The following is a 13,547-nucleotide window of genomic DNA, read 5'->3' as shown; positions in this document are numbered from 1 at the left end:
CCTCTTAGGAGAGGGATGCTGCCTGACGTGCAGCTATTAAACTAAAGAGTGTCGGTTTGAGATTTTCAAATGTTTTTACCTTCCAATCTGTCCCAACATAACGTCCTTGGAGGTCGCAATGCAACATTAAATTATATTCCGGAGCTTGTTACAAAAAGGCAGCATGGAATGATTCTAGTCTAGGATAGTTAACATCAAGGCCCTTCCTGACCAACAGATCACAATCAGTGAGGATAGGGGACAAATCATCCTCTGTGATAATCCTGAACACTGGTGCTCTACATGAATGTGTTCTCAGCCCCCTTCTTTACTCCTTATACACCCACAACTGTGCAGCCAAGTACAAATCCAACTCAATTTACAAATTCGTAGACAACACCACTGCAAAGGGCCGGATATCAAATAATGACGAGACGGGTAACTGGAAGGAGATCGAGAGCCTCATAACCTTGTGTCAAGGCAACAATCTTTCTCTCAATATCCGCAAGACAAAGGAGATGGTGATCGTCTTCAAGAAGCGAAGCAGTACACACATCCTGGTATACATTGACACCGCCGAAGTGGAGATGGTTGAAAGCTTCAAGTTCCTAGGAGTAAATATCACCAGCAATTTGTCCTGGACTAGCCATTGTGAAGCAATGGCAAAGAAAGCCATTTTCTTTCTTTGTCACATGTACCAGGGTACAGTGAAAAGCAGTACTTTAGAAGGCTTCAAAAGTTCGGCATGTCCCCGAACAACTCTCACCAACAGATACGCTGTAGAAAGCATTTTATCGGAATGCATCACAGCATGGTTTGGGAACAGCTCCATCCAAGACTGCAAGAAATTGCAGAGAATTGTGGATGCAGCCCAGACCATCACACAATCCAACTTCCCTTCCATTGACTCCATCTACACCACACTGCCTCGGCAAGACCACCAGCATAATTAATGATGAGTCTCATCCCGGACACTCCCTCTTTTCCCCTCTGCCATTGGGAAAGAGCTACAGATGCGTGAAAATGCATACATCCAGATTCAGGGACAGTTTCTTCCCAGCTGTTATCAGGCAAGTGAACCTATCACCAACTAGAGAGGTCCTGAGCCATTATCTATCTCATTGGAGACCCTTGGACTATCATTAATCGGACTTTTCGGGACTTTGTCTTGCAATAAACGTTTTTCCTCTATCCGTACACTGTGGACGGCTCGAATGTAATCATGTATAGTCGTTTCACTCACTGGATGGCATGCAACAAAAAGCTTCTCGCTGGTACAATGTGACGATAAACTAAACTAACAACTAAACTAAGAATTACATAATAGGTCAAATTCAACCTAATGCTCAATGCTGCAGTGCATCCTTTTAGGAGAACCTCTTTAAAAAGGCCCTTTATTGAAAGAAGCTTTATAAGGCACCGGTCAGATCACATTTGGAGTATTGTGAGCAGCTTTGGGCCCCATATCGGAGTAAGGGTGTGATGGCGTTGGAGAGGGTCCAGAGGAGGATTACAAGAATGACACCAGGGGTGGTTGGGTTAACATACGATTAGCGTTTGACAGCACTGGGCCTGTACTCGCTAGCGTTTAGAAGGATAAGGGGAGACCTCATTGAAACTTTACTGAATAGTGAAAGGCCTGGATAGAGTGGATGCGGAGAGGATGTCTCCACTAGTGGGAGAGTCTATGACCAGAGGCTATAGCCTTAGAATAAAATGATGTACCTTTAGAAAGGAGATGATGAGGATTTTTTTTAGTCAGAGGATGGTGAACTTGTAGAATTCATTGCCACAGAAGGCTGTGGAGACAAAGTCAAAGGATATTTTTTAAGGTGGAGATTGATAGATACTTGATTAGTATGGATGTCAGGGGCTATGGGGAGAAGGCAGGAGAATGGGGTTGAGAGGGAGAGATAGATCAGCCATGATTGAATGGCAGAGTAGACTTGATGGGCCGAATGGCCCAATTCTGCTCCTATAACTTAACCTATGAAAATACCAGTAGATGTTTGAAAACGGCTTGGAAATGGCCCAGATACCCACCACACCACAAGGATGACATTTTTATCAGTGTAAGATCCAATGTAGCAATGTTTGCTGAAGATGTCAATATAGAGTTATCTTCTCACAAATACAGGTGAAAGTTTAATGCAACAGCACCATTAAATGAACCCTGATTGTGTTTTTTGTTTCACTCAATCAGGGCATACAACTTCTTGCTTGCTGAAGTTGGCTGTTTTAATTGTGATTACATTTTAAAGACACAGGATAGAATATTCTAATGTAAAATACCTGCTATTCGATGAATCCAAAATACTACTAAATATATACTGTAAAATATAAACAATTTGTAGGAATTACTTATGCTATTATTATCATTTAAAAAATAGATTAATTGGATGCATTTCTTCAAAAACTGATTATCTTGATTATAGCTGTGTTTTAAAAAAAATATGGATTGAGCATACAGCGATATTTTAAAATTGGCATCCTATTACCTATTCATGGAAATTTGGGAAAGGCATTTTTAATTTGAATTTGGCAGAACTAAATGAGAGCTACTTGTTAAATCCTGGCAGGAACTAGAGGAACAGAACATTTGAACACACATTGACAGATGAAAAGACTTCAATCTGTCATGAGATATTTGGTTGTGAATTTATGACAAGTTCCCAGATGGCATTCCGTTGGATGCCAGGTTATTTTTGTCCATTAATAGGTCGAGGGAGTGGGGACCAATGGTGTGAAGTGAAATCTATCTGTTCGTCAGTGGCAGAGGGGAGATGGGAAAAGATGGAGAGAGAGGGAGAGCGAGAGAGGGAGATTTCTGTGCTCCTTAATTACACTTACGTTAGATATCTAACGTTAGAGGGCAAAAATATAAAAATAATTTAGCCTAGACATCCTAGTGCATCAAAAAGATGATATTGAAAGTGCAGTGGACACTTTATTGTGGAAAATGTGCCACTTCTGGCCAAAACCAAATCCAAGGTCAGGAGTGCTTGATTGTCATATATCCCGAACCAGAACAATGAAATTCATACTTGGTTGGTGCCTGAGATGGGGCTGATGCTGTTGGTGGAGGACTTCAGCCCGGAATCGGCTAAGGGAGCAAATAAAGTGGGTGGTAGTAATGGTTTACGAGGAAATGTAGCCAGAAAAATCAGGACCTGGAAGGGTTACCTGTTCATAAACAACAAGAAATGTTGTCAGCAACCATATCGCCCAGCATCAAAGTTGTTGTTCAGGATACAGAAGCCAGAGGCACAGACACAGACACAGTAAGAAAAGAGAGATGCGTGATGCAGGCAATGCAAAAGGAGTGGTGCTTATTTCTGTCTGGAATGCTATAGTTTCTGCAGAATTCTTTGCAATCTTTGTCTCCTCTGCCACATGTTCTTACTAAGAGGTTGCAAAATGGTCTCTGCTAGGTGTAATACTGCATGAATGTAGTCTGTGCATGCATTAACTTTGCGAAAGACTGCAATGCACATAAAATCCTCTGGCTGTGCTACCTGTAAAGGCAGAGTAGAAGATATCTTCACTCCTTGCATATGACATTTGAATGACATCCATACAAAGCTGTGTGCATAATGTGCAAGCCCTGAATGAAGACCTATGAGCACTTGTAAGATTATAACATTTGATGTTCTTTGCAGGTAGCTACTCTTTCAATGCACCAGAATGACAATGCAAGGATCTTCATCATGCTCTCCATGCTCTTCTACTTTCTATTGAAACATATTACTGTGTGGCTAGAATGCTTTATAGAACATCACACATTCTTTGCTGGTGTACCTATGGCACTTTGCCCTTACTGCAGTAGTAACATCCTGATGAGCACAGAATGTCCAATGACTTCCAATATGGACATTCCACAGCTGCCTCCTTCCATCTTCTGCACTCATTCACTAGTATTGTGTAAGCTGCGGGTGAAAGCCCAAACATTTTTCTTACTGGACTCACCAAAGATTGCTTTCCGAGCTTCATCACGGTATGATGACGACCCACCCACAATACCAGCGAAATGCTCAGAGAAATAGTTATTGCTGTCCTGTGTTCTACGTGATGGATTAAAGAATTAAAAATGACCAGTGATGAATGCCGATTATAAGCCGAGGTCATGAGTTTCCCCATCAGATAGTTATGAGGATCCCATCCGCCTGCTTCCCGTGACCTTGTTTGTTATCTCCAAAGACAAGTTGCTGGCAATTTGAAAGTTTATATCTCCAGAGGTCTTGATGTCTCCATAAATGTAGCCATTTACTATGCAACATTTCAGGTGTCCACCAGCTACATTGAGTCCATTTTGCCACTTAGTTAGATAATGGGTGAATGTGAAAGTTCCTTTAAAATATGAACAAATACTGACATAGAGTCCTAGAGATACTGTATATGGCTTTGGCCTTTACTTGTCCCATTTGCCTGCATTTGGCTAATATCCCTCAAAACCCTTCTTAAAAAATATAGCTGTCTTTTATGCAATCTAATCCTTCTACTGAGCGCGAAATGTATGTCTGCTTAATCATCACTGTGGTGCAGAAATACTGTGCTCTTTTTAATAGTTAGGGACAGAGTAGCAGATTAGGCATTGATAATGGATGAATTTGCATCTGTGGGATGGAAAAAACAGAGAATTTGTCTATTTTACAGAACATGGCATTAATGACAAATGCAGTGGATGGATATGAAAAGTGATCTTGTGCTGTGTATGCATGTATTCTCTGTTAGTTAGTGGAAATCAAACAACTTTTCAAGCCCTGGCTATAGCTCAAGATAAAAAACGAACTGGAAATTTAAAGGACACTCACTGGTAAAATTATAACATGCAGCTAGAGTCAATTTTATAGAACAGCTTAATAGACGTTCTCGCTGTCTCACTGAGGTTCAGTGCCTATAAATATAAATTCCATGGTGAAGAGGGACATTGTGAGTCATTCACTTAGTGTGAATCATCACCGCCTTGCAATTATCATGGGATTTTTATTTTATGCTTCGATTGTATGAGAAACATTTTAAGTGTTGTGAGGTGTGAGAAATTGTACACTTGGACTTTGGAGCCTTCTTCCAATGGAATGTGTGCAGATTTTATAGTCCCAAAGTGATCTAATTTATTTAATCACATGCAATAGCTAATTAAACCTTGACAGTAGGCTTCCTGGGAGTAAAAACAAGGCAGCAATGCTCAATATGTAGTCACTGCTCAGCGTTGCTTTTTTTAATTATTGCAGACTTGCCTGTTACATACTAAATTCATGTATTCCTTCCATGAACCTTAATCCTTTTCCCACAATAGCTCCTTTCTTTGTTGCATTTTCTTATTTAATATGTGTATATTTTGCTATTAATTTCCCAAGCAACATGTACACTAATAGACAGGTGGGAGTTTGAATACAAACATTGTGTACTATTTCTGATATTCTGCCTTATTTTCAACATATTTGATTACTCAAATGCCAATACTTTAGGTTTCAAGTTAGTCTGAGTCTCATCGTAAACAGATCAAACTGTTAGTGTTAGATTTTTCAATATGCTTCTTTGGTATTGAAAATCAGGCATCAAATTTATGAATCAAACAATGCATCCAATTGTATTGACATGGTTAAGTGACAATACTTCCGTGTACTCTTAATTTTACTAAGAAATTGGAGGAAGAGTGGGCCATGTTGGCCTTTGAACCTGCTCGGCCATTAAATAACATTATGCCTGATATGATAAAGAAACGAAGAACTGCAAATGCTGGTTTACAAAAGAAGACAGAGTGCTGCAGTAGCTCGGTGGGTCAGGCAGCATCTCAGGAGAACAGGGATAGGTGATGTTTCAGGTTGGGACCCTTCCTCAGACTGATCTTGGATCCACGATCAGTCTGAAGAAGGGTCCTGACTCAAAACGTCACCTATCCATGCTCTCCTGGGATGCTGTCTGAACCACTGAGCAACTCCAGCACTCGATGCCCAATAAGATCTTGGTTTCAACTTCAATTACCTGCTTTATCCCCATAAACTTGCCACCCTAAAGACCAAAAACAAATGTCCTTATTTCCCATCCATTTTCTTATTAATTCCCTATTCTCATCCCGTATAGACATATTTACTAAAACTATGCTTTCTTTTTTTTTTTTACATAGATACATAGATACCTGGACAATAGGTGCAGGAGTAGGCCATTTTGGCCCTTCAAGCCAGCACCGCTTGATTCAATGTGATCATGGCTGATCATCCACAATCAGTACCCCACTCGTGTGTGCAATCTCTGTGGTGACTAGGGGGAGGGGGAGCAAGGGCAGAGCTGCGGGGTACTGAGGAGTCATGAGTGAGGGTCTCATCTATGATGGGAGAGGGGAACCCCCATTCCCTAAAGAATGAGGACATCTCGGATGTCCTGGTATGGATAGATTACACAATGCAGAAACAAAGAAAAGCACCTGCAGACCATTGTTTCTGCATTGTGTATCGTTTATAGTCACTGATAGTTTTACTGATGTGTAATACTTTTACCGATATCAGCTTTAAAAATTTTGCTCACTTCATCAAGCACGGTCCCTCATGAGGATTGGGTCTGGAGGTGAGGTCACCAGTAAACATTAAAAGCTCTGAACATAGAGCAGATTTTTATTTCCTTTATGAATAAATAACAGGAGCATAAATCTCTTGCTGGGCAACAACGAATTCAAAAGGTTAAGTGAAACCATCTCTTTTCCTTTTGGTTTCTGTGGTGCTAGTTTTCACAGCACAATATTTGGGAAGGCACAAGTCAGTATAATATTCATGCAGCACAAAAATGAGGCTTGAATCCTTTACATGTCGTGGCACTTGTCTCTGTTAATTTGCACACACGAGAATAATTTTAAAGGGGACCTAGGGATAGGATGTGTCTGAAGCAGATTCGCCTTCCTCTGCTGTGGAGAATCAGTTGGTCTCTGCTCAGTAACAAACCTTTTGTTGTCTGGGATTTAGATCCTTCTCATGAAAAAAGGAGGGAACCAGTCTTGTGTATGTCAATATATGTGTTTTTTGCTCTGACACAATACCTAACACTATCTAGACAGCTGTGTGCATCACTTTGACAAAGCTATATTGTTTTGATGAATTAATTGAGAGTTTACATCTGTGACATGTCTTCCATGGTCAAGAATTAATGTGATGATAGAATAAAAACATAGAAACATAGAAAATAGGTGTAGGAGTAGGCCATTCGGCCCTTCGAGCCTGCACTGCCATTCAATATGATCATGGCTGATCATCCAACTCAGTATCCTGTACCTGCCTCCTCTCCATACCCCCTGATCCCTTTAGCCACAAGGGACACATCTAACTCCCTCTTAAATATAGCCAATGAACTGGCCTCAACTACCTTCTGTGGCAGAGAATTCCACAGACTCACCACTCTCTGTGTGAAAAAAAACGTTCTCATCTCGGTCCTAAAAGACTTCCCCCTTAACCATAAACTGTGACCCCTTGTTCTGGACTTCCCCAACATCGGGTACAACCTTCCTGCATCTAGCCTGTCCAACCCCTTAAGAATTTTGTAAGTTTCAATAAGATCCCCCCTCAATCTTCTAAATTCCAGTGAGTACAAGCCGAGTCTATCCAGTCTTTCTTCATATGAAAGTCCTGCCATCCCAGGAATCAATCTAGTGAACCTTCTCTGTACTCCCTCTATGGCAAGAATGTCTTTCCTCAGATTAGGAGACCAAAACTGTACGCAATAGGTAAAGAGAAGGTGCATCTTATCTGTAGGGCGAATATGGTCTGATTATATATTGTATATCCTATGTAAAGATTTCTTATCCCACATTAAGTAACTTATCTCTGTTTATATCTGAATAATTTTTCACATGCGAATAATGCCACTGAAGTATGAAAAGGAAATCAAGCAGTTCTCCCTCACCACCACCCAAGAAGAAGAAGAAGAAGAAGAAATCGGGGCACTACAAAGTCCGGTAAATGTCTTTTTGTGTTGTCCAATAGGGTGTCATGAAAAGGAAAGGAAACTTCACGATTAGTTATAATGAACTGTCGATATCTACCATACAAGTGGATTCCTTCTCTCCTGAGATGCTGCCTGACCTGCTGAGTTACTCCAGCATTTTGTGAATATATACCTTCGATTTGTACCAGCATCTGCAGTTATTTTCTTATAATACAAGTGGATTGCGTTCTTAAATTAAACAAAGTTGTTTATTTTTGTGTATTTCAAAAATATGATGTTCCTTAGAGGTGTAATTTCAGGTTCTGAGCCTAGAATAGAACCACTGAAGCATCACAGCATTTCTTTTGAGTGCTTTTCCTTATTGGAACGATTGATCCATGTACAAAGCATTCATCAAGAGGAAACCATCCGTCTTTTTTTTCTTGATGTTTGTTGAAGTTTTGGGGTTTTTTTCCCAAAAAAATCTTGCTGAAATGGAATGCAATGTTTGACAGGTGGAGGTTTGTATTAAGCTTTAGTAAAGTTCCAAAAGATAACATCGTCTCACCTAGTTTTCCAGATGAAACTGCAAGGGGTGCACAGTTTTCCAAATTATTGACATTTTTTAAAGTTTCCCCTTTAAAATCCATTCTTATAAGTGACACCTAACAGTGGATTCCAATTCAGCTGACATTAGCTTCAAATGTTCAAAGATCAATTGTGTCTCTATAATTCCTTTTGCATTTCAGACTTTGAACAAGTGAAAAGTAAACAGCAGATGGTTGGCAGGCAATAAAATCAGGCAAAAAATCATCTATTTTCTTATATAAAGAAAGGACACAAAGTGCTGGAGTAACTCAGTGAGTCGGGCAGCATCTTTGGAGAGCATGGATAAGTGACGTTTCAGGTCAGGACCCTACTGCAGATTCAGAGACTGGAGAAGCGTCTGGACCCAAAACATCACCTATCCATGTTCTCCAGAGATGCTGCTTAACCTGCTGAATTGCTCCAGCACTTCGTGTCTCCTTTTGAAACAAATAAAACAGCATCTGCAGTTCCGGCAGTTTTTATTTTCTTATATTTGATAGTTCTTTAAATGTATGAAAAAAATCCCATAAAGTAAATCTTGAAAAAAGATTTACAAGGGGAGAAAATTTGAATCAAACTTTTTATTTATGGAAATAAAAGCCACCTTCCATCAGAGAATACTGCTAAGTGTGGAATCTCCCTTGAAGTGCAGGCTTAATCCTTTCAACACAAGTTTTGACCACATCACTTGTTCCATTTCCGACCCCGTATAATGCAGATTTTTGTGTTTGGTTACTTTGACTGGACATTGATAAATATATTGTGTGAAACTACGTAGAGATCTGCAAAAAGTATTTACAGATATTCAATTTATGAAAATAAAAGACTTCAAAAAGAATAATGGATCGTGCATGACCTGCACCGTGGGTCCAATGACCTTGGATCCATATTTCTTGATTGCTTACTTAGCAAGAATTTATCTATCTGACTTGATAGCTCCAATTGACCAAGTATTCACAGCATTTTAATAAAAGATATTCTAGATTTCTACAACCAGGGAGAAAAAAAAATCTTGATTTTGATCCCAAATGATCTAAGAATAGTTCTTGATTCTACAAAAGAGGAAATGGTTTATTATATCTATGTTATCAACTCCTTTTAATTTTTAAACAGATTACCCTAAAGCTACAGGGTCCAATTGTATTTCATTGAATTACAAGCCACTTTTGTGCACGCACATTAATCAACCTTTCAAGAGGCTTTAGTATGGTTCCGTAATCACCATCCTGGAAAACTACATGTGTCAAAAATATGTGTATCACTCGGAGCATCAATCCAGAGGTTTTGCAGACCTTGCAGGCTATTGAGGAGGGAGGTTGACAGATACTTTGGTCTAGGAGTGCATTCAAACCCAATAACATCCCTCCAATAGATTATATTGGTCTGCTTAGTGATCAGGGACGTGAGGGTTTAAATCCAGTCAGGCAGGCAAGAGCTAAAGGAACCCAGCCTTTGCACTTAGTTTTGTTAAATAAAAACAGAGACGTCTGGAAAAATGGATCAGGTCAGGAAGTCACATCGCAGTTGTATAAAAGTTTAGTTCGGCTACATTTGGAGTACCATAGAGTTCTGGTTGACTCTTTATTAGAAGGAAGTGCAGGCTTTGGTCGAGGGTGCAGAAGAAGTTTACCAGGATGCTGCCTGAATAAGAGAATATTATCTATATGGAGAAGTTGGGCAAATATGCATTGTTTTCACTGGAACGTTAGAGCCTGATGGGAGACTTGATGGAAATTTATCATTTATAAATTACATCAGGATCAAGATCAACTGTGAATGTGGCCCAAGGAATGGCAGATGAAATTTAACGTGGATAAGCGCGAAGCATGTTACATTTTGGGAGATTAACCCAAGGCAGGGCTCGCACAGTTAATGTCAGGACCATGGAATATGCTGTAGAACAAAGAGACCTAGGGTTACAAGTACATTGTACCTTGAGATCGGGGACACAGAGCAGCGACTAAGGTGTTTGGCACACTTACCTTCATTGGTCAGGGCATTGATGGCCAGCATTAGGATGTCATGTTGCAGCTATACAATGTGCCATTCTAGTTATCTAACTCTAGGAAGGATGTCATTGAGTTAGAAAGGGTCTAAAAAAGATTCACAAAGATGTTGCCAGGACAGGATCACTTGGAGGGGTGACCTTAGAGGTATATAAAATCATCAGGGGCATAGATAAGGTGAATGTCACAATCTTTTGCCCAGAATATTGATCTAAAACTGGAGAGCATGGTGAGAGGAAGGAGATGTAAAGGGGTCCTGAGGGACAAGCTTCTCACAGAGAATGATGGATATACAAAATGAACTGCAAGAGGAAGTGTAGAGGCAGGTACAATGACAATGTTTAAAAGACATCTAGGCAGGTAGACAGACAGGAAAGATTTAGCAGGATGTGGGCCAAATGCAGGCAAATGGAACTAGCTGAGGTAGGCATCTTAGTCAGCATGAGTTGGACGCAGGGCCTGTTTCCATACAGTATAACTCAGACGCTTCCATCAAAGGTGAAAGGACTGTGATCCATTCCCTTACACCTTTCTCCCATCCTTACAACTTAAATAGGTTTTCCCTTGTAAAACACCAATCTCCACATATAACCTCTGACATTTCTGGATCGACCTTATTGCCAGCAAGCACATCATCCCTTTCACCCCCTTCCCCCCCATGCCCTCCTCTATCAACATTACAAAGGGGGCTTTTTCTTTGGAGTATCCTGATCATTCGTTGACCTCACCAATAGGCTTCATCATACCAGAACACCATCTTGTGTAACTGCTGGAGACTCAGTAGCTTCCTTCCCATTTTCAGGCCCCTTCCTCGTGTATTTTGCAGAACAAACAATGACGTTCTTGTGTTTCTTTCAGTTAGCATGTTGCGTTTGTTACTCATGGTGCCATCTTCTCCCTTTTGGGAGACAAAATCTCAGATTAGGTAATCACTTTGAAGACCACTGTTCAGTTCAGTTAGCAAGCACGTCCCCAAGTTTCTAGTTACCTGGCATTGTACTCCTCCACCAAAATTCTGCTCTGACTTCCTATCCCCAGCACTGTAAAACGCTTAAAGCAAGTTTGAGCTACAGCCACTGCATCTTCCAGCTAGGCACATTACAGCCCATCAGACTAGCTGTGCAATTTCAGATACTGATTCCGCTAATCCCTACATCCACCTCTCCTGGATTCTTCTTTTGTTCTCCACATATTCATTATCACCCTTTCCACCATCATCTCATTTGCTTTCTTGCAAATCATGAATCTAAGAAACCTCAGCTGCCCATTCTTGTATTATTGCCCCGACATAACTCTGGGATGACGCATGCATAATGCTGCACATTATCAGATCATCGGGAGTTTCACGATGCTTCTGATTCAAGCGATGACATTTGAAAACTTCATCTGTTTTGCAATGTTCAGCAGGAGAAATGCCATCCCTAGAAACCAGTAAAATGTACATAAATCCAACCAATTTTAAATAATTCATTTGTCAATGTTAACTGATTTGCTCAATAACTTTGCAAAACAAGGAAAGGCTGGCACAGTGGCACAGGGGTGGAGTTACTGCCTTACAGCGGCAGAGCCCCGAGTTCAATCTTGACTATGGTTGCTGTCTGTACGGAGTTTGCATGTTCTCCCTGTGACCACATGGGCTTTTTCCGGGTACTCCGGTTTCCTCCCACATTCCAAAGACGTGCAAGTTTGTAAGTTAATTGGCTTCTGTAAATTGTCCCTAGTTTTTATGATAGAACCAGTATACAGGTGATCATTGGTTGGTGTGGACTCAATGGGCCAAAAGGCCTGTTTCCACGCTGTATCTCCAAACCAAACTAAAACCAAAGGTTGTCGAATGCCTTTGTATCATTGGCTCAGTATGGTATTGGAAGATCACTTTAGTCTCAAATTATGCAGATAATTCTTACCTTTTTAAGATCTGTTACATGATTCCCTTACTTTTATTTCCATTATATCAATGAAGGAAGAAATCATAAATGGCTTACCTCACTAATAATGCTAATGTGGAGTTCTTTTCACAGTGCTAATGTAAAAACATGGCAAGCAGTCCAGCCTTTTGTTTGCATTCAATCCAGTTCTGCTTTCACTGCAAAGTTTCAGTACAACCAATGTCCTCACTAGATTTATTACAGACAACGCCTTCTTAAAAATTGTTTGCAGTGCAGTCCTGAAACACTCTCCTCTGCATAAATGCCAAGCAATTGATATTCCCATGAGCTTTATGGATGCTGCCTGCTGCTTATCTGTGGGGATATTTGTCCCACAAATTACAATATGACACAGCAGGTTTTCTGTTTTAATAGCCTTTGAGTGGTTTACAGACTGAAACTTGGCTTTCTGTCTTTACCAATCACTCTTGCTCACCTGTTCCACTGCCTTCTCACATTGATAATTGCAAGGAAAAAGAGGAAAGCTGGATCAGGAAGGAGGTAAGTCCGAGAAGGTCAAAGTGGAGAAGTCATCTATTGCAAAAGTGAGAGCTGCCCTTTTTCTAAATGCTTGAATAAGCAAGTCATCAAATGCTCTTTGCTGTGTACTGTTGCTTATTCTGCCACTGAATCAGAGTCATACAGCATGGAAACAGGCCACACTGGCTAACATGTCCCATCTACACTAGTCCCATTTGGCCTATATCCTTCTAAACATGTCCTGTCCATGTGCCTTCCTAAATGTTTCTTGAACATTGCTGACAGTACCTCAACTGCCTCCTCCGGCAGCTCATTACAGACACCCAGAACCCTTTGCATGAAAAATCAATTTGAATCTTTTAAAACACCTGAAGTGTGGGTGGACATTTTTGAACTTCTTAGCAATATTGTTACCCTCAAAGGAAACATATTAAAGGTTTCTACTACCTCCATTCCTCACACTCTATAAGCAGACTGTTCCCTATGAGACAGGTAAAGTGCCCACTCCATCCTCACTTAACTCAGCCGTCTGAAGAGAGGGGAAAGATTGGATATTGAGGTTACAAATGTAAACAACAATTAAGATGTTCGTGCCATTTTTTGGTGGAAAATAATTAATTAAAATAACCAGGGTACATCCTGAGGAGGGCTGCAT

The 13,547-nt window shown here is 40.4% G+C and overlaps 1 protein-coding gene across 9 annotated transcripts in view; it reads left to right on the top strand.

Annotated features, from left to right (window-relative positions):
- The window catches only part of srrm3 (serine/arginine repetitive matrix 3), a 183,664-nt gene that overhangs the window by 108,597 nt on the left and 61,520 nt on the right, over positions 1-13,547 (top strand). For all 9 annotated transcript variants that reach the window (XM_078422701.1, XM_078422702.1, XM_078422704.1 and 6 more), the window contains one exon: positions 7,838-7,921. In XM_078422701.1, coding sequence (XP_078278827.1) covers positions 7,838-7,921 — 84 coding nt within the window. The remainder of the gene's footprint in view (positions 1-7,837; positions 7,922-13,547) is intronic.

This window comes from Rhinoraja longicauda, chromosome 26 (assembly GCF_053455715.1).
Source record: "Rhinoraja longicauda isolate Sanriku21f chromosome 26, sRhiLon1.1, whole genome shotgun sequence".
In the NCBI taxonomy this organism is placed as follows: domain Eukaryota; kingdom Metazoa; phylum Chordata; class Chondrichthyes; order Rajiformes; family Arhynchobatidae; genus Rhinoraja; species Rhinoraja longicauda.
The sequence above is the reverse complement of the archived record's forward strand: the minus strand, read 5'-3'. Positions and strand labels throughout refer to the sequence as shown.